General features: G+C 47.4%; 1 protein-coding gene across 1 annotated transcript in view; it reads right to left on the bottom strand.

Moving 5' to 3' along the window:
• Positions 1–21649, bottom strand: part of GALNT4 (polypeptide N-acetylgalactosaminyltransferase 4) — a 297723-nt gene that overhangs the window by 153267 nt on the left and 122807 nt on the right. The window contains exon 5 of the mRNA XM_063922806.1: positions 4801–4986. Coding sequence (XP_063778876.1) covers positions 4801–4986 — 186 coding nt within the window. The remainder of the gene's footprint in view (positions 1–4800; positions 4987–21649) is intronic.

Genomic DNA, 21649 nt, shown 5'->3' with positions numbered 1-21649 from the left:
TAAATCCGAGCCGAAGACGGTTTCCGGGCCCGCAACATAGTTTGAATGACCGCCTCAGAAAACCCTTTAGCCCTTAAGACGGAAGCTTCAAGAGCCACGCCATCAAAGACAGCCGGGCTAGGTCCTGGTAGACACAGGGGCCCTGAACGAGGAGGTCTGGGCGTTGTGGAAGTAGAATTGGACGCTCTGACGATAGGCCTTGCAGGTCTGAGAACCAGTGCCGTCTGGGCCACGCTGGAGCTATGAGAAGCAGAATTTCTTTTTCTTGCTTGAACTTCCGAATTACCCTGGGCAGGAGTGACACCGGAGGGAACACGTACGGCAGCCGAAACCTCCACGGCACCACCAGCGCATCCACGAATGCTGCTTGAGGATCCCTTGTCCTTGCTCCGAAGACCGGAACCTTGTGATTGTGTCGAGACGCCATCAGATCTACGTCTGGAAGGCCCCACTTTTCCACTAGGAGTTGAAACAGTTCTGGATGGAGGCCCCACTTTCCGGCATGTACGTCCTGATGACTGAGAAAGTCCGCATCCCAATTCAGGACTCCCGGACTGAATATTGCCGATATGGCCGGTAGATGGCGTTCCGCCAAATGTAGAATCCGTGAGACTTCCTTCATTGCCAAGCGGCTTCGAGTGCCGCCTTGATGATTTATGTAAGCCACTGTGGTGGCATTGTCCGACTGTACTTGAACAGAACAGTTCTGAATTAAATGCTGGGCCAGGTTCAATGAGTTGAAGACCGCCCGCAATTCCAGAATGTTGATCGAGAGGAGAGACTCCTCCTTGGTCCACCGACCCTTAAGGGAGTGTTGCTCCAACACCGCGCCCCAACCCCTTAGACTGGCATCTGTCGTCAACAGGACCCAGTCGGATATCCAGAAGGGACGGCCCCTGCACAATCGTTGGCCCTGTAGCCACCAGTGCAGCGACAGACGGACCTCCGGAGTCAATGAGATCATGTGAGACCTGATCCGGTGAGGCAGGCCGTCCCACTTGGCCAGAATCAGCCTCTGGAGGGGGCGAGAATGGAATTGAGCATACTCCACCATGTCGAATGCTGACACCATGAGGCCCAGCACCTGCATTGCCGAATGTATCGACACTTGCGGACGAGAAAGGAAGCAACGAATCCTGTCCTGAAGCTTCAGGACTTTCTCCTGAGACAAGAACAACCGCTGGTTGTGAGTGTCCAATAGCGCTACCAGGTGCACCATGCTCTGAGCAGGGACCAGGGAGGATTTCTTCCAGTTGATGACCCACCCGTGGGCTTGCAGAAATCTGGGGAATTTGCCAGGATCAACAAGTCGTCCAGATACGGTAGGATCCTGACCCCTTGACGGCGGAGTACCACCGTCATCACCGCCATAACTTTGGTGAAGACTCGCGGAGCCGTAGTTAAACCAAAAGGTAACGCCTGAAACTGGTAATGGAGGGTGCCAATCGCAAACCTCAGGTATTGCTGATGCGACATCGCTATAGGAATATGCAGGTAAGCATCTTGTATATCCAGGGAGACCATATAATCCCCAGGTTCCAAGGCCAGAACTATAGAGCGAAGGGTTTCCATACGGAACTTGGAGACTTTCACAAACTTGTTCAATGCCTTGAGATTGAGAATGGGCCGGGAGGACCCATTCGGTTTCAGGACTAGAAACAGAGGAGAATAGTACCCCCGGCCTCTCTGAGCAAGAGGCACCTGTACTACCAACTCCTGTATCCAGGAGGGTCTGTACCACCGAGTGTAGAGTCTTTGCCTTTGTCTGGTCCAAAAGGACATCTGTTAGGCAAAATCGATGAGGGGGACGGTTTTTGAAGGCTATGGCGTAACCTCGAGTGACGACTTCCCGTACCCAGGCATCTGAAGTGGTCGTCAACCATTCCTGGGTATACCCTAGAAGCCGGCCCCCCACCCTGGGATCCCCCAGGGGGAGGCTCGCCCCGTCATGCGGCAGGCTTATCGGTCTTGGAAGCTGGCTGACGGGCAGCCCAGGCTCTTTTGGGCTTTGGCTTACCAGGTTTGGAAGTGCGGGCCTGCTTGTGGTACGCCTGACCTTTTGCTTTACCTGAAGGACGAAAGGGATGAAAGGAAGTACCTTTAGCCTTCGACACAGAAGGAGCGGTACTTGGCAGACAGGCAGTTTTGGCAGTAGCCAAGTCAGCCACTATCTTATTTAAGTCCTCCCCAAACAGAATATCTTCCTTGAAAGGGAGCGCCTCCAGGGTTTTTCTAGAGTCCAGATCCACAGACCAGGATCTCAGCCACAATATCCGGCGAGCTAGGACTGACGTAGTAGAGGCCTTGGCTGCTAGAATACCGGCATCAGAAGCCACCTCTTTAGTATAGTGAGAAGCTGTGACAATATATGACAAGCATTGTCTAGCATGGTTAGAAGAGATTTCAGTTTCCAACTCTAGGGCCCATGCTTCAACAACCTCTGCAGCCCATGTTGCTGCAATAGTGGACCTTTGTGCAGCACCCGTGAGGGTGTAAATCGCTTTCAGACAACCCTCCACACGTTTATCCGTAGGCTCTTTTAGAGACGTGACGGTAGTGACAGGTAGAGCTGAGGAAACCACCATCCTAGCCACATGCGAGTCCACTGGAGGAGTTTCCCAATTTTTAGACAGCTCTGGCGCGAGGGGATAGCGATCCAGCATCTTATTTTGAGGCACAAACTTCTTCCCTGGGTTTCCCCAGGATTCCTGACGTATTTCCACTAGGTGGTCAGAATGAGGTAAAACTTGTTTAACCACCTTCTGACGCTTGAACCTATCTGGTTTCTTAGGAGGGACGGATGGCTCGGGTTCATCCGTAATCTGTAGAATCAACTTAATAGTTTCCAAAAGATCAGGAACATCCACATGTGAACTACCCTCCCCATCAGCAGTATCTGTGTCAGAATCTGTGGGGTCAGTGTAAGCGCCATCTTCATCAGATGAGGTGTCAGTGACAGCAGTGGATTGTGAGGAGGTTAGAGCTTGCTTAGAGGACCTCTTGGTCTTAGGCAAGCGAATGTCATACTTTTTAGTAGTCAAGGACTGGTTCAATTTCTTCAATTGAGCAGACAAATTATCTGCCCACGGCGGGTTAGCCGCGGGGACCACATACGGTTGAACCGGCATAGGAGGCCCCATAGGGGGCGTTAGTTTAGTAACTAGCGTATTCAGAAGTGTGGAGAAAGTGGCCCACGGCGGGTCATTATGGACCCCCGTTGCCACAGTTCTACTGGGGGGCAAGGAGCCCCCAGAACCAGAGCATGCAGCTGCTATATTCTCCTCATAGGGGTCTGTGGCGTCAGCAACACCTGTAGTGTGTTCAGCCCCAGAACCGTTACCCTCAGAAGCAGACATGATATAACTTGCAATATCAGGTAACACGGTACAATTGTCAGCAGCACAATACCCCTTGCCCAAACCCCAGCGCAGTGTAGTCAGCACAAGTAGGGATACAGGAGAGATATGGTGACTAAAATCACAGAGAAAAATACAATTAGAGTATATCTTGTGAATATCCTATATTATATTATTATAAACCTGACGCACCAAGCCCCCTCAGATTATAGAATATAGGGATAGCAAGTTGAGTGAGAGACACGAAAGAAAATCACCCAGCAAGCTAATGCACATACATATAGTCACAGTTATACAATGCAGAGGTTATTACCAACAATAATACTGCACTGGACTAGCTTATATATATAGCTATGTAATCAACAGATATAACACTGCACAGTAAGAACTGGAAGTATATCACAGGGTACTTGTACCAGAGAACCCTGACTAAATGCACTCTTTCTTAACTATCACTGTCTAAATGACATGTAGAATACTTAAGTGTCTTGTAAAGTCAAAGCGCTGACTACCAGGCGGCTTTACAAAGGAGGATTTGCCCAAGCAGTCCCAGGAACAGTGTAGCTGAGAGAAATGGCGCCCACACACTGACAGGGAGTGAGGGAGAGACAGATATGCAGCTCCAGGGCGGGAACACTTACTGGAAATGGCGCCCTGGGGCTGGGGGAGGGGTTCCAGGTCTAAGCCTTATCCCCTCTGCTGGCAAAACCACCTGGTACTGAGGGCTACAAAAAAAGGTTTAAAGAGAAAACGTGACCTGCACCCATGCCCTGGTGATCCAGTGGGATCGCCTGTACTGCCACAGTGTCCGCCGCCAGCGCGCGCGGCCCGCCTCCCACCGGCCGCGCCAGATCGCGATAAATCTCGGGTCCCGCGAACAGGACCCACTCACCACCACCCGACGCGCGGCCGCGCGATCCCGGAGAGCCCCAGTCGTGTGTGCCTGACCAGAAGAAAACCGGAGCCTTCCGCTGTAGTTACCCGGCAACCAGGGCTCGGGAGTGTACAGCGCCGCTGGGGAGAGATGGAGCTGCAGCAGTGAATGTCTCCTGACATCTACACACTGCTGCAGCCCTTGAAGTCTTCACTTTTCTTCATAAAAAAGCTCTTCTTAGGGCTGCCTGGAGCAGCCCCTCTGTTATGTGCCTGCTATCTGCGGCCCAACTACAAACTGAGCTCCTGTGCAGGGAGGCGGGGTTATAGAGGAAGCGGCGCTATGCATCTTGGAAACAGTCAAAGCTTTTGAGCCTGTTGGTGCCTCGGATCAAGATCCTACTCTACACCCCAATGTCTATCCTTGTGGAGCCCAGTGTATCCCGCAGCAGAAATGGACATTTGTTATGTTGTTGCTGTTGCTATTATTATTATTACAAAAGAATTCCAAACAGGTTACAAATAACACATTTTTATTATTGGATAAGTAATGCTGCCACTTCTATATTACCTTAAAGGATCTATCCTAGCCTTCCTTCTTTGGCGCTCCTGTTCTGGTACGGCGTGCCACTGAAACGTCAACCGCCAATCAAATCCACCAATCATGGGTTCACCAGTTTGCATGTAAAACTCGAATGTATTCCAGTCAATTGTGTCAATTACAGGACAGACAATTGCCGTTTCATTCTCCCTAATCCTGCAAGAGATCAATAATATTTAACCGCAAGTACATAAACCACTAAAACAGGTAAAATAAGAAGAGAGAGTACCGAAAGAACGAGGGAAAGAAAATAGGGGAAAAACAAAAAAAGAAGAGAAGACGACAGAAAGACATTAATAATATTATTATCAATATTTATATAGCATCTGAACAGTAGTTACGTTGATACGCTCCTTCTGTTACTTGTCTGTAGTAACTTGTTCTTAATAGTAGTTCACTCAGCAATAGCTCATGTAGTGATTTTTAACACTTAGACCACATGTATCTCTATGGATGGCAGCTCGTTTCCTTATATACCACTTGGTAGGTGGTTTTAGGTAATCTCTGGAAACAATGGGCAGGGAACAAGCGCCTAATGGTGTAGTAATTTCAAATAACAGATTACCAATGTATATAATGTAGATGGTACCCGTACCAGATTTTGGTATATATAACAGCCTGTAATCAGATCGTTAATGAAGCAGCTCCCGAGACGTGTATTAACTCTCAAAGAGAAACAGAAAACATAGAAATAGTGTAATACAGTTACGGTGGGGTGGTTAGCAGGGTAATGCTTATCTGTGTACCTTGAAGCGATGGTTATCTTACATGTAACAACAGAGGGCCTTGTAGTTTCCTCTTATAGCAAAAACTTCCGGAAACAATTCTGGATCTCCAAGACAGAGAAAGGACTATATAGTGTAGTATTGTTTGTTACCAAATGGCACACCAAGCACAACAATTATGCCTTTACCTTAAAATAATAGTCAGCAATCCCCTCCTAATGCTGACCCATCCATCATGGATGGGTCAGCATTATGAGGGATTGCCGACTCCAGAGTGCCATTGGAGAAGCTAGGGGTGTCTCCAGACCTAGAATTGTTGCCGGAAGGTTCTGCCATAAGAGGAAATTACAAGGCCTGGCTCAATTACATGCAGGATTAGTATTGTTTCACAGTAAAGGCATAATTGTTGTGCTTGGTGTGCCATTTGGTGACAAACAATACTACACTATATAGTCCTTTCTGTGTCTTGGGAGATACAGAATTGTCGTCGGAAGTTTTTGCTATAAGAGGAAACTACAAGGCCTTCTGTTGTTGCATGCAAGATTATTATTGCTTCAAGGTACACAGATAAGCATTACCCTGCTAACCACCCCACCGTAACTGTATTACACTATTTCTATGTTTTCTGTTTCTCTTTGAGAGTTAATACACGTCTCGGGAGCTGCTTCATTAACGATCTGACTACAGGCTGTTATATATACCAAAATCTGGTACGGGTACCATCTGAATTATATACATTGTTAATCTGTTATTTGAAATTACTACACTATTAGGCGCTTGTTCCCTCCCCATTGTTTCCACGTTTATAAAGCATCATTTATATAATGCAGCGCTGAAATAATCAGTATTTTTTTTTAGAGTGTGGGAGAAACCAGGAGTGCCTGGTGGAAAACCAGTCAACCACAAGGAGAACATATAAACTCTACCCAGTTAGGGCCTCGACTTTAATCCAAAACATAATTACCATCCATATAATTCAGAGATAATGTTTACATGAAGATTTTATTATCATCACAATGTTGTTAATTGCATTATTTCTTTAAAAGCGCATACAACAATGCAGCAGATTTATATGTGCCAGCAACCTGGAAATTCTGTGCAATTTCTCCTCTATATTTCAGCTCTGCCAAAACACTGGTCCTTCTACTTGACATTAAAACAGATCAGTGGCAGTTCAATGGTTAAAATAGTAGCTCTTAAAAATGGCCTAAAAAAGTGATTGTTTTATGTATAGCCTTACAGGAGCATCATTAGAGACTAAAATTCATATGCCCTCTTATGACGCATCTTTTTTTCAACTGTTTGGGCCGATTCAATTGTTATATTGGCTACCGACACTGGATGCTCACAACGGCAGCAGTTCAATTGTTCTGCAATTCGGGCAATTAGCAGTCACAGAGGACACATTTTTCTCACAGCCTCCATAGGGAGTTTGGTTGCCCAAAGCAGGAGTTTAGACAGGTTTAGCCATTTTAGGCAGTTTGTTTGGACGCGACATGCGCAATATATGCATGTGCAGCCAAACAACAAATTAATAATGACAATTGTTTGGGCATCTAAAAAATCCCATTTAGACAGGAAAATTAGATACCCAGAACAATTGAATTCCCCCCAAAATAGTGCTCACTTACAAAAATAAGATTTTACTCACCGGTAAATCTATTTCTCGTAGTCCGTAGTGGATGCTGGGGACTCCGTAAGGACCATGGGGAATAGCGGCTTCGCAGGAGACTGGGCACAGCTAAGAAAGATTTAGGACTACCAGGTGTGCACTGGCTCCTCCCACTATGACCCTCCTCCAGACCTCAGTTAGGATACTGTGCCCGGAAGAGCTGACACAATAAGGAAGGATTTTGAATCCCGGGTAAGACTCATACCAGCCACACCAATCACACCGTATAACTCGTGATATGATACCCAGTTAACAGTATGAACATAACAGAGCCTCTCAACAGATGGCTCAACAATAACCCTTTTAGTTAATGATAACTATATACAAGTATTGCAGACAGTCCGCACTTGGGACGGGCGCCCAGCATCCACTACGGACTACGAGAAATAGATTTACCGGTGAGTAAAATCTTATTTTCTCTGACGTCCTAGTGGATGCTGGGGACTCCGTAAGGACCATGGGGATTATACCAAAGCTCCCAAACGGGCGGGAGAGTGCGGATGACTCTGCAGCACCGAATGAGAGAACTCAAGGTCCTCCAAAGCCAGGGTATCAAATTTGTAGAATTTTGCAAACGTGTTTGCCCCTGAGCAAGTAGCAGCTCGGCAAAGTTGTAAAGCCGAGACCCCTCGGGCAGCCGCCCAAGAAGAGACCACTTTCCTCGTGGAATGGGCTTTTACAGATTTAGGGTGCGGCAGTCCAGCCGCAGAATGTGCAAGTTGAATCGTGCTACAGATCCAGCGAGCAATCGTCTGCTTAGAAGCAGGAGCACCCAGCTTGTTGGGTGCATACAGGATAAATAGCGAGTCAGTCTTCCTGACTCCAGCTGTCCTGGAAACATATACTTTTCAGGGCCCTGAGTACGTCCAGTAACTTGGAATCCTCCAAGTCCCAAGTAGCCGCAGGCACCACAATAGGTTGGTTCACATGAAAAACGGATACCACCTTAGGAAGGAATTGGGAACGAGTCCTCAATTTCGCCTTTCCCATATAAAATACAGATAAGGGCTTTTGTCAATTCTGATACACGACTGGCCGACGTCAAGGCCCACAGAATGACCACTTTCCACGTGAGGTATTATAGCTCCATGGATTTAAGTGGCTCAACCCAATGCGACTTCAGGAAATCCAATACCACGTTGAGATCCCACGGTGCCACTGGAGGCACAAACGGGGGCTGACTATGCAGCCCTCCCTTAACAAAAGTCTGAACTTCAGGCAGTGAAGCCAGTTCCATTTTGGAAGAAAATCGATAGAGCCGAAATCTGGACCTTAATGGAACCCAATTGTAGGCCCATAGTCACCTCTGACTGTAGGAAGTGCAGAAATCGACCTAGCTGAAATTTCTCCTTTGGGGCCTTCCTGGCCTCACAGTACGCAACATATTTCCGCCATATGCGGTGATAATGGTTAGCGTTCACTTCTTTCCTAGCTTTAAATAGCGTAGGGATAACTTCCTCCGGAATTCCCTTTTCCTTCAGGATCTGGCGTTCAACCGCCATGCCGTCCAACGCAGCCGCGGTACGTCTTGGAACAGACAGGCCCCCTGCTGCAGCAGGTCCTGTCTGAGCGGCAGAGGCCATGGGTCCTCTGAGATCATTTCTTGGAGTTCTGGTTACCAAGCTCTTCTTGGCCCACCCGGAACAATGAGTATAGTTCTTACTCCTCTCCTTCTTATTATTCTCATTACCCTGGGTAAGAGAGGCAGAGAAGGGAACACATACACCGACTGGTACACCCACGGTGTTACCAGAGCGTCCACAGCTATCGCCTGAGGGTCCTTGACCTGGCGCAATATCTTTGTAACTTTTAGTTGAGGCGGGACGCCATCATGTCCACCTGTGGCCTTTCCCAACGGTGTACAATCATTTGGAAGACTTCTGGATGAAGTCCCCACTCTCCCGGGTGGAGGTCGTGTCTTCTGAGAAAGTCTGCTTCTCAGTTGTCCACTCCGGGAATGAACACTGCTGACAGTGCAAACACATGATTTTCCGCCCATCGGAGAATCCTTGTTGCTTCTGCCATCGCCATCCTGCTTCTTGTGCCGCCCTGTCGTTTACATGAGCGACCGCCGTGATGTTGTCTGACTGGATCAGCACCGGCCGGTGTTGATGCAGGGGTTTAGCCTGACTTAGGGCATTGTAAATGGCCCTTAGTTCCAGAATATTTATGTGTAGGGAAGTCTCCTGACTTTTCCATAGCCTTGGAAGTTTCTTCCCTGTGTGACTGCCCCCCAGCCTCGAAGGCTGGCATCCGTGGTCACCAGGACCCAGTCCTGTATGCCGAATCTGCGGCCCCCTAGAAGATGAGCACTCTGCAGCCACCACAACAGCGACACCCTGGCCCTTGGAGACAGGGTTATCCGCCGATGCATCTGAAGATGCGACCCGGACCACATGTCCAACAGATCCCACTGGAAAATCCTTGTATGGGACCTGGCGAATGGAATTTCTTCGTAAGAAGCTACCATCCTTCCCAGGGCTCGCGTGCATTGATGCACCGACACCTGTATCGTATTAGGAGGTCTCTGTCTAGAGACAACTCCTTGGACTTCTCCTCTGGGAGAAACCCTTTTTATCCTGTTCTGTGTCCAGAACCATACTCAGGAACAGTAGACGCGTCGTAGGAACCAGCTGCGACTTTGGATATTCAGAATCCAGCCGTGCTGTTGTAGCACTTCCCGAGATAGTGCTACTCCGCCGAACAACTGCTCCCTGGACCTCGCCTTTATAAGGAGATCGTCCAAGTACGGGATAATTATTTCGGCCATTACCTTGGTAAATACCTCGGTGCCGGGGACAGACCAACGGCAACGTCTGGAATTGGTAATGACAATCCTGTACCACAATTTTGAGGTACTCCTGGTGAAGAGGGTAAATAGGGACATGCAGGTAAGCATCCTTGATGTCCAGTGATACCATGAAATTCTCCAGGCTTGCAATAATCGCCCTGAGCGATTCCATTTCGAACTTGATCCTTCGTATATAAGTGTTCAAGGCTTTCAATTTTAGAATGGGTCTCACCGAACCGTCTGGTTTCGGTACCACAACATTTTGGAATAGTAACCCCGGCCTTGTTGAAGGAGGGGTACCTTGATTTCACCTGCTGGAGGTGCAGCTTGTGAATTGCCACCAGTACTACCTTTCTCCAAGGGCAGCAGGCAAGGCTGAGGTGAGGTAACGGCGAGGGGGAGTCGCCTCGAACTCCAGCCTGTATCCCTGTGATACTATTTGCAGAACCTAGGGATCCACCTGTGGGCAAACCCACTGGTCCCTGAAGTTCCCGAGATGCGCCCCTACCGCACCTGTCTCCACCTGTGGAGCCCCAACGTCAAGCGGTGGACTCAGAGGAAGCGGGGGAAGATTTTTGATCCTGGGAACTGGCTGCTGGTGCAGCTTTTTCCTTCTTCCCTTGTCTCTGTGCAGAAAGGAAGCGCCTTTGACCCGCTTGCTTTTCTGAAGCCGAAAGGACTGTACCTGAAAATACGGTGCTTTCTTAGGCTGTGAGGAAACCTGAGGTAAAACAAATTTTCTTCCCAGCTGTTGCTGTGGATACGAGGTCCCAGAGACCATCCCCAAACAATTCCTCACCCTTATAAGGCAGAATCTCCATGTGCCTTTTATAGGCAGCATCACCTGTCCACTGCCGGGTTTCTAATACCCTCCTGGCAGAATGGACATTGCATTTATTCTGGATGCCAGCCGGCAAATATCCCTCTGTGCATCCTTTATATATAAGACGACGTCTTTAATATGCTCTATGTTAGCAAACTATTATCCCTGTCTTAGAGTATTAATATTATCTGACAGGGTATCAGACCACGCTGCAGCAGCACTATTTATGCTGAGGCAATTGCAGGTCTCAGTATATAACCTGAGTGTGTATATACAGACTTCAGGATAGCCTCCTGTTTTTTATCAGCAGGCTCCTTCAAGGTGGCCGTATCCTAAGACGGCAGTGCCACCTTTTTTGACAAACGTGTGAGCGCCTTATCCACCCTAAGGGATATCTCCCAACGTGACCTATCCTCTGGCGGGAAAGGGTACGCCATCAGTAACTTTTTAGAAATTACCAGTTTCTTATTGGGGGAACCCACGCTACTTTACACACTTCATTCATTCATCTGATGGGGGAACAAAACACTGGCTGCTTTTTCTCCCCAAAAATAAAACCCCTTTTATGTGGTACTTGGGTTCATGTCAGAAATGCGTAACACATTTTTCATTGCCGAGATCATTTAACGGATGTTCCTAGTGGATTGTGATTATATGTCTCAACCTCGTCGACACTGGAGTCAGACTCCGTGTCGACATCTGTGTCTGCCATCTGAGGTAATGGGCGCTTTTTTGAGCCCCTGATGGCCTTTGAGACGCCTGGGCAGGCGCGGGCTGAGAAGCCGGCTGTCCCACAGCTGTTTTACGTCATCCAGCCTTGTAAGGAGTTGACATTGTCGGTTAATACCTTCCACCTATCCATCCACTCTGGTGTCGGCCCCACAGGGGACGACATCCCATTTATCGGCCTCTGCTCCACCTCCACGTAACCTTCCTCATCCCACATGTCGACACAGCCGTACCGACACACAGCACACACACAGGGAATGCTCTGACTGAGGACAGGACCCCACAAAGTCCTTTGGGGAGACAGAGAGAGAGTATGCCAGCACACACCAGAGCGCTATATAATGCAGGGATTAACACTATAACTGAGTGATTTTTCCCCCACTAGCTGCTTGTATAAACAATATTGCGCGTAAATTTAGTGCCCCCCCTCTCTTTTTAACCCTTTGAGCCTGAAAACTACAGGGGAGAGCCTGGGGAGCTGTCTTCCAGCTGCACTGTGAAGAGAAAATGGCGCCAGTGTGCTGAGGGAGATAGCTCCGCCCCTTTTTCGTGGACTTTTCTCCCGCTTTTTTATGGATTCTGGCAGGGGTATTTATCACATATATAGCCTCTGGGGCTATATATTGTGATATATTTGCCAGCCAAGGTGTTTTTATTGCTGCTCAGGGCGCCCCCCCCAGCGCCCTGCACCCTCAGTGACCGGAGTGTGAAGTGTGTATGAGGAGCAATGGCGCACAGCTGCAGTGCTGTGCGCTACCTTGGTGAAGACTGATGTCTTCTGCCGCCGATTTTCCGGACTCTTCTTGCTTCTGGCTCTGTAAGGGGGCCGGTGGCGCGGCTCTGGGACCGAACATCAATGGCCGGTTCCATGCGGTCGATCCCTCTGGAGCTAATGGTGTCCAGTAGCCTAAGAAGCCCAAGCTACCACCAGTTAGGTAGGTTCGCTTCTTCTCCCCTTAGTCCCTCGCTGCAGTGAGTCTGTTGCCAACAGATATCACTGTAAAATAAAAAACCTAAAATATACTTTCTCTCTAGGAGCTCAGGAGAGCCCCTAGTGTGCATCCAGCTCAGCCGGGCACAGGATTCTAACTGAGGTCTGGAGGAGGGTCATAGTGGGAGGAGCCAGTGCACACCAGGTAGTCCTAAATCTTTCTTAGCTGTGCCCAGTCTCCTGCGGAGCCGCTATTCCCCATGGTCCTTACGGAGTCCCCAGCATCCACTAGGACATCAGAGAAATTTATTTTTTATCCTAAATATTTTTTTAAATACATAAACGGTAAATGGTTAAAAAAAGGAGAGTATAGGTCCATTAAAAGATGAAGTTGGAGAATTGATAAATGAAGATGAAATAAAAGCGGAATGAACAATTTTTTTTCAGCAGTATTCACCAGAGAAGAACTGATGGTGGGAGTAGAGCATAACAATTGTGACAGTAATGATCCATGGTTAGATACATGTTTAAGTGAAGAAGTAATCCGAGAGAGACTAAGCAAAATGAAGGTTAATAAATCACCTGGTCCCGATGGACTTCACCCGAGGGTTCTTGTGGAGCTTAGTTCACAACTAGCACGACCCCTATACTTGATTTTCAATAGTTCAATTAGATCAGGTATGGTACCAAAAGGATTGGCGTAAAGCTGAGGTAGTGCCATTATTTAAAAAGGGATCCAAAAATCTTCCGGGTAACTACAGACCAGTTAGTTTGACGTCTATAGTGGGGAAAATATTGGAAGGAATTCTAAGGGACAGCATACAGGAGTAAATACAGACCACTAGGATTATAAGCAAGAACCAGCATGGGTTTGTGAGGGACAGGTCATGTCTGACTAACTTAATTAGCTTCTACAAGGAAGTGAGCAATAATCTTCATCAGGGAAAAGCAGTGGATGTGGTCTTCCTAGATTTTGCAAAAGCCTTCGATACAGTGCCTCACAGGAGACTGATCATCACATTAAAGGAGCTTGGACTAGGAAAAACTATTTGCACATGGATAAGCAACTGGTTGGATAGCCGGGTACAGAGAGTAGTGGTCAATGGGAAGTTCTCAACCTGGTCCCCAGTAGTCAGCGGAATACCACAAGGGTCCGTACTCGGACCACTACTGTTCAACATATTTATCCATGACCTAGAAATAGGCCTGGAAGGCACAGTGTCAATCTTTGCAGATGATACTAAACTGTGTAAGGTAATTAACTCGGAATTGGATGCGGAGTCCTTGCAGAATGATCTATCTAAACTTGAACTCTGGCGTCTAAATGGAAAATGAGGTTCAACACAGACAAATGCAAGGTTATGCATTTCGGGACTAAAAGCAAACTCGCAGCCTACATATTAAATGGGGAATGCCTAGGTGAAATAGATTTGGAAAAAGATTTTGGGGTACTCATTGATATTAGGCTTAATAAACATACACAATGTCAAAGCGCAGTAAAGAAGGCAAGTAAGGTGCTAGCGTGCATAAAACGGGGAATTGAGTCAAGGGACTCGGATGTAATCCTGCCGCTGTATAAAGCATTGGTACGTCCGCACCTGGAAAATTGTGTTCAGTTTTGGGCACCACTGTATAAAAAAAAGATATCGTGAACTCGAAAGGGTTCAAAAGTGAGCTACATTTAAGCAGTGTAATGACGCTAAGAGTATGTGGCGGAGTCTGCAAGATATTACGGATTATAAACCTAGGAAGGCGGTGTCAAGTGCAGTAAATAGCACTATGGCGGAAGATTTAAATGTCTTTTATTCCAGATTTGATAGAAATTACTCAATTAGTGTTGAAGCGGTTGGGATCAGATCTGGTGAGGCCTCGGTAGTCTTGGATGAGCAAGATGTGCTGAAGTGTCTCAGAGGTGTTAGTATGGGCAAATCTGCTGGCCCTGACGGGATTCAAGGTAAAGTTCTCAGAAAATGCTGTAATGAATTAGCTGGGATTTTTACAGTAATATTTAATATCTCTCTGCAGGTCTGTAAAAATAAGAATTTACTTACCGATAATTCTATTTCTCGGAGTCCGTAGTGGATGCTGGGGTTCCTGAAAGGACCATGGGGAATAGCGGCTCCGCAGGAGACAGGGCACAAAAGTAAAGCTTTTACAGGTCAGGTGGTGTGTACTGGCTCCTCCCCCTATGACCCTCCTCCAGACTCCAGTTAGGTACTGTGCCCGGACGAGCGTACACAATAAGGGAGGATTTTGAATCCCGGGTAAGACTCATACCAGCCACACCAATCACACCGTACAACTTGTGATCTAAACCCAGTTAACAGTATGATAACAGAGGAGCCTCTGAAAGATGGCTTCCTAAACAATAACCCGAATTAGTTAACAATAACTATGTACAAGTATTGCAGATAATCCGCACTTGGGATGGGCGCCCAGCATCCACTACGGACTCCGAGAAATAGAATTATCGGTAAGTAAATTCTTATTTTCTCTATCGTCCTAAGTGGATGCTGGGGTTCCTGAAAGGACCATGGGGATTATACCAAAGCTCCCAAACGGGCGGGAGAGTGCGGATGACTCTGCAGCACCGAATGAGAGAACTCCAGGTCCTCCTTTGCCAGGGTATCAAATTTGTAAAAATTTACAAACGTGTTCTCCCCTGACCACGTAGCTGCTCGGCAGAGTTGTAATGCCGAGACCCCTCGGGCAGCCGCCCAAGATGAGCCCACCTTCCTTGCGGAATGGGCCTTAACAGATTTAGGCTGTGGCAGGCCTGCCACAGAATGTACAAGTTGAATTTTGTTACAAATCCAACGAGCAATCGACTGCTTAGAAGCAGGTGCACCCAACTTGTTGGGTGCATACAGTATAAACAGCGAGTCAGATTTTCTGACTCCAGCCGTCCTTTAAATGTATATTTTTAAGGCTCTGACAACGTCCAACAACTTGGAGTCCTTCAAGTCGTCTGTAGCCGCAGGCACTACAATAGGCTGGTTCAGGTGAAACGCTGATACCACCTTAGGGAGAAAATGCGGACGCGTCCGCAGCTCTGCCCTATGTCGAATGGAAAATTAAATAAGGGCTTTTATAAAACAAAGCCGCCAGTTCAGATACTCTCCCGGCCGAAGCCAGGGCCAGTAACATAGTCACTTTCCATGTGAGATATTTCAAATCCACATTCTTTAGTGGTTCAAACCAATTGGATTTGAGGAAATCTAAAACTACATTTAGATCCCACGGTGCCACCTTAGGCACCACAGGAGGCTGTATATGCAGTACTCCTTTGATAAAAATCTGGACCTCAGGGACTGAGGCCAATTCTTTTTGGAAGAATATTGATAGGGCCGAAATTTGAACCTTAATAGATCCCAATTTGAGACCCATAGACAATCCTGATTGCAGGAAATGTAGGAAAACGACCCAGTTGAAATTCCTCCATCGGAGCACTCCGCTGCTCGCACCACGCAACATATTTTCGCCAAATACGGCGATAATGCTTCGCGGTGACTTCCTTCCTTGCCTTTATCAAGGTAGGAATGACTTCTTCTGGAATGCCTTTTCCTTTTAGGATCTGGCATTCAAACGCCATGCCGTCAAACGCAGCCGCGGTAATTCTTGAAAAAGACAAGTACCCTGCTGAAGCAGGTCCCTTCTCAGAAGTAGAGGCCACGGATCGTCCGTGACCATCTCTTGAAGTTCCGGGTACCAAGTCCTTCTTGGCTAATCCGGAGCCACTAGTCTTACTCCTCTTTGCCGTATAATCCTCAATACCTTTGGTATGAGAGGCAGAGGAGGAAACACATATACCGACTGGTACACCCAAGGTGTTACCAGCGCGTCCACAGCTATTGCCTGCGGATCTCTTGACCTGGCGCAATACCTGTCCAGTGTTTTGTTGAGGCGAGACGCCATCATGTCCACCATTGGTTTTACCCAACGGTTTAATAGCATGTGGAAAACTTCTGGATGAAGTCCCCACTCTCCCGGGTGAAGGTCGTGTCTGCTGAGGAAGTCTGCTTCCCAGTTGTCCACGCCCGGGATGAATACTGCTGACAGTGCTATCACGTGATTCTCCGCCCAGCGAAGGATCCTGGCAGCTTCTGCCATTGCCCTCCTGCTTCTTGTGCCGCCCTGTCTGTTTACATGGGCGACTGCCGTGATGTTGTCCGACTGGATCAACACCGGTCTTCCTTGAAGCAGAGGTTCCGCCTGGCTTAGAGCATTGTAGATTGCTCTTAGTTCCAGAATGCTTATGTGAAGAGACTTTTTCAGGCTCGACCACACTCCCTGGAAATTTCTTCCCTGTGTGACTGCTCCCCCGCCTCTCAGGCTGGCCTCCGTGGTCACCAGGATCCAATCCTGCATGCCGAATCTGCGGCCCTCCAATAGATGAGCCTCCTGCAACCACCACAGAAGGGATACCCTTGTCCTCGGCGACAGGGTTATCCGCAGGTGCATCTGAAGATGCGACCCTGACCATTTGTCCAACAGATCCCTTTGCATGGAATCTGCCGAAAGGGATTGCTTCGTAAGAAGCTACCATTTTTTCCCAGGACTCTTGTGCATTGATGTACAGACACCTTTCCTGGTTTTAGGAGGTTCCTGACCAGGTCAGATAACTCCTTGGCTTTTTCTTCGGGAAGAAAAACCTTTTTCTGAACTGTGTCCAGAATCATCCCCAGGAACAGCAGACGAGTTGTCGGCATTAATTGGGATTTTGGAATATTCAGAATCCATCCGTGCTGCTTTAGCACCTCTTGATGCTAAACCCATCTCTAGCTGTTCTCTGGACCTTGCCCTTATTAGGAGATCGTCCAAGTATGGGATAATTAATACGCCTTTTCTTCGAAGAAGAAATATTATCTCGGCCATTACCTTTGTAAAGACCCGAGGTGCCGTGGACAAACCAAACGGCAGCGTCTGAAACTGATAGTGACAGTTTTGTACAACGAACCTGAGGTACCCCTGGTGTGAGGGGTAATTGGAACGTGGAGATACGCATCCTTGATGTCCAAGGATACCATAAAGTCCCCTTCTTCCAGGTTCGCTATCACTGCTCTGAGTGACTCCATCTTGAACTTGGACTTCTTTATGTACAGGTTCAAGGACTTCAGATTTAGAATAGGCCTTACCGAGCCATCCGGCTTCGGTACCACAAAAAGAGTGGAATAATACCCCTTCCCTTGTTGTAGAAGAGGTACCTTGACTATCACCTGCTGAGAATACAGCTTGTGAATGGCTTCCAAAACCGTCTCCCTTTCTGAGGGGGACGTTGGTAAAGCAGACTTCAGTAAACGGCGAGGTGGCTCTGTCTCTAATTTCAACCTGTACCCCTGAGATATTATCTGCAGGATCCAGGGATTTACCTGCGAGTGAGCCCACTGCGCGCTGTAATTCTTGAGACGACCGCCTACCGCCCCCGAGTCCGCTTGCGAAGCCCCAGCGTCATGCTGAGGCTTTTGTAGAAGCCGGGGAGGGCTTCTGTTCCTGGGAAGGAGCTGCCTGTTGCTGTCTCTTCCCTCGTCCTCTGCCTCGTGGCAGATATGAATAGCCCTTTGCTCTCTTATTTTTAAAGGAACGAAAGGGCTGCGTTGAAAGGTCGGTGCCTTTTTCAGTTGGGGAGTGACTTGAGGTAGAAAGGTGGATTTCCCGGCCGTAGCCGTGGCCACCAAATCCGATAGACCGACCCCAAATAACTCCTCTACGCATCGCCTGTCCACTGTCGTGTCCATAAAGCTCTTCTGGCCGAAATGGACATAGCACTTACCCGTGATGCCAGTGTGCAGATATCTCTCTGTGCATCACGCATATAAAGAAATGCATCCTTTATTTGTTCTAACGACAGTAAAATATTGTCCCTGTCCAGGGTATCAATATTTTCGATCAGGGACTCTGACCAAACTACCCCAGCACTGCACATCCAGGCAGTCGCAATAGCTGGTCGTAGTATAACACCTGCATGTGTGTATATACCTTTTTGGATATTTTCCATCCTCCTATCTGATGGATCTTTAAGTGCGGCCGTCTCAGGAGAGGGTAACGCCACTTGTTTTGATGAGCGTGTTAGCGCTTTGTCCACCCTAGGAGGTGTTTCCCAGCGCTCCCTAACCTCTGGCGGGAAAGGGTATAAAGCCAATAACTTCTTTGAAATTAGCAGTTTTTTATCGGGGCACCCCACGCTTCATCACACACGTCATTTAATTCTTCTGATTCGGTAAAAACTACTGGTAGTTTTTTCACACCCCACATAATACCCTGTTTAGTGGTACCTGTAGTGTCAGCTAAATGTAACATCTCCTTTATTGCCAAAATCATATAACGTGTGGCCCTACTGGAAAATACGGTTGATTCGTCACCTTCACCACCGGAATCAGTGCCTGTGTCTGGGTCTGTGTCGACCGACTGAGGCAAGGGGCGTTTTACAGCCCCTGACGGTGTTTGAGGCGCCTGGACAGGCACTAATTGAGTGTCCGGCCGCCTCATGTCGGCAAACGACTGCTTAAGCGAGTTGACGCTATCCCGTAATTCCACAAATAAAGGCATCCATTCTGGTGTCGACCCCCTAGAAGGTGACATCCTCATATTTGGCAATTGCTCCGCCTCCACACCAATAACGTCCTCATACATGTCGACACACACGTACCGACACACAGCAGACACACAGGGAATGCTCTATACGAAGACAGGACCCACTAGCCCTTTGGGGAGACAGAGGGAGAGTCTGCCAGCACACACCAAAAAGCGCTATATATGACAGGGATAGCCTTATGATTAAGTGCTCCCTTATAGCTGCTTTTATATTTATATATTGCCATTTATTTTGCCCCCCCTCTCTGTTATACCCTGTTTCTGTAGTGCAGTGCAGGGGAGAGACCTGGGAGCCTTCCTGACCAGCGGAGCTGTGACAGAAAATGGCGCCGTGTGCTGAGGAGATAGGCCCCGCCCCTTTTCCGGCGGGCTCGTCTCCCGCTATTTAGTACATTTAGGCAGGGGTAAATATCTCCATATAGCCTCTGGGGCTATATGTGAGGTATTTTTAGCCTTTTTAAAGGTTTTCATTTGCCTCCCAGGGCGCCCCCCCCCCAGCGCCCTGCACCCTCAGTGACTGCCGTGTGAAGTGTGCTGAGAGGAAAATGGCGCACAGCTGCAGTGCTGTGCGCTACCTTAAGAAGACTGCAGGAGTCTTCAGCCGCCGATTCTGGACCTCTTCTTGCTTCAGCATCTGTGAGGGGGCCGGCGGCGTGGCTCCGGTGACCATCCAGGCTGTACCTGTGATCGTCCCTCTGGAGCTCCATGTCCAGTAGCCAAGAAGCCAATCCATCCTGCACGCAGGTGAGTTCACTTCTTCTCCCCTCTGTCCCTCGTTGCAGTGATCCTGTTGCCAGCAGGACTCACTGTAAAATAAAAAACCTAAGCTAAACTTTTCTAAGCAGCTCTTTAGGAGAGCCACCTAGATTGCACCCTTCTCGGCCGGGCACAAAAATCTAACTGGAGTCTGGAGGAGGGTCATAGGGGGAGGAGCCAGTACACACCACCTGACCTGTAAAAGCTTTACTTTTGTGCCCTGTCTCCTGCGGAGCCGCTATTCCCCATGGTCCTTTCAGGAACCCCAGCATCCACTTAGGACGATAGAGAAATACCTAAGTGTTTTAAGTTTACAGAAATTATCCCTATACCCAAAAAGGGTGTACCAAAGTGTTTAGATGATTATCGGCCCATTCCGCTAACATCATTAGTTATGAAATGCTTTGAACGGTTGATGTTAAAACATATCAGATCCCACTTTCCTGCGAACTTTGATCCTTTTCAATTTGCATATCGGCAGAATAGGTCTACGGAGGACGCAGCTCTGACTGTTCTACATCAGGCACAGACCCACTTAGAGAAGAAAGGGACTTATGTGAGAATTTTATTTGTGGATTTTAGCTCTGCGTTTAATACCATTGTACCGGCATCTCTGGTCTCTAAGCTTTTTAACTTAGGCGTAAATGGGTTTACGTGCAATTGGATTTTAAACTTTTTGACAGCTAGGCCTCAAGTAGTTAGGTTTGGTAAATTTATGTCTGGTGAGATCTGTATAGGTATGGGGGTCCCACAAGGGTGTGTCCTGAGCCCGCTATTATATTCATTATTTACGTACGATTGTTTTTCAATTTCTGATTCCGTTAAAGTGGTGAAATTTGCAGACGATACGGCAGTTGTCGGTTTGATAAGTGGAAACGACGAGTTATCCTACAGATCCGAAATTTCACGCTTACTGGAATGGAGTAAAGTAAATTGTTTGGTTTTAAATACGTCTAAAACAAAGGAGATGGTTGTTGATTTTAGACGGGGCTGCAATAGACCATTATTTCCTGCGTCTTTGGACGGAAAGCCGATTGAGGAGGTGGCCTCTTTTAAATTTTTAGGCATATATATTGCAAATGATTTAACTTGGTCTTTGAACAGTCTCTTTTTGATTAAAAAGGCGCAGCAACGCCTTTTCTTTTTGAGGAGGCTTAGAGCTGTTTGTTTAAGCACAAGCACTTTAGTTAGGTTTTATTGTAGTATTGTAGAGAGTGTTTTAACGTACGGGATGAGTGTGGTTTGGAAACTGCACTGTAGCGGAACTAATAGCTTTTGAGCGGATGATTAAAACTGCTAGTAGGATCATTGGGGTGTCTCTGCCAAGTATGAAGGATTCTTATACTAGAAGTGTATTAAGGAAAGCTAGGAGTATATTCACCGATGAGAGTCATCCAAATTGCTTGATCTTCGAAAGATTGCCATCATTAAAACGGTTCAGGAGTGTCCGCGCTCATACAAATCGTATGACAAACAGCTTCTTTCCAACTGCTGTTCGGCTGTTAAATGATCACCAGGTTGTGTGCTAATGTTTCCGAAATGTGGCATAGCTTCACTGTTATCTTATGGTATTGTAAGGCTCTGATTGTATTTTCATTGACATTTCTTTGCTGTTTTTGTTAATGACTAAATAAAGTATATTATTATTATTATTATTATTATTAAATTGATTAAAGGCCTAGAGGGACTGGATTATGAGGAAAGGCTTACTAGGTTGAATATGTATACACTAGAAAAAAGGCGTCTAAGAGGAGATATTATTAATATCTTCAAATATGTAAAGGGACATCACAAAGAGTTA

The sequence above is a fragment of the Pseudophryne corroboree genome, chromosome 5 (assembly GCF_028390025.1).
Source record: "Pseudophryne corroboree isolate aPseCor3 chromosome 5, aPseCor3.hap2, whole genome shotgun sequence".
Taxonomy (NCBI): domain Eukaryota; kingdom Metazoa; phylum Chordata; class Amphibia; order Anura; family Myobatrachidae; genus Pseudophryne; species Pseudophryne corroboree.
The sequence above is the reverse complement of the archived record's forward strand: the minus strand, read 5'-3'. Positions and strand labels throughout refer to the sequence as shown.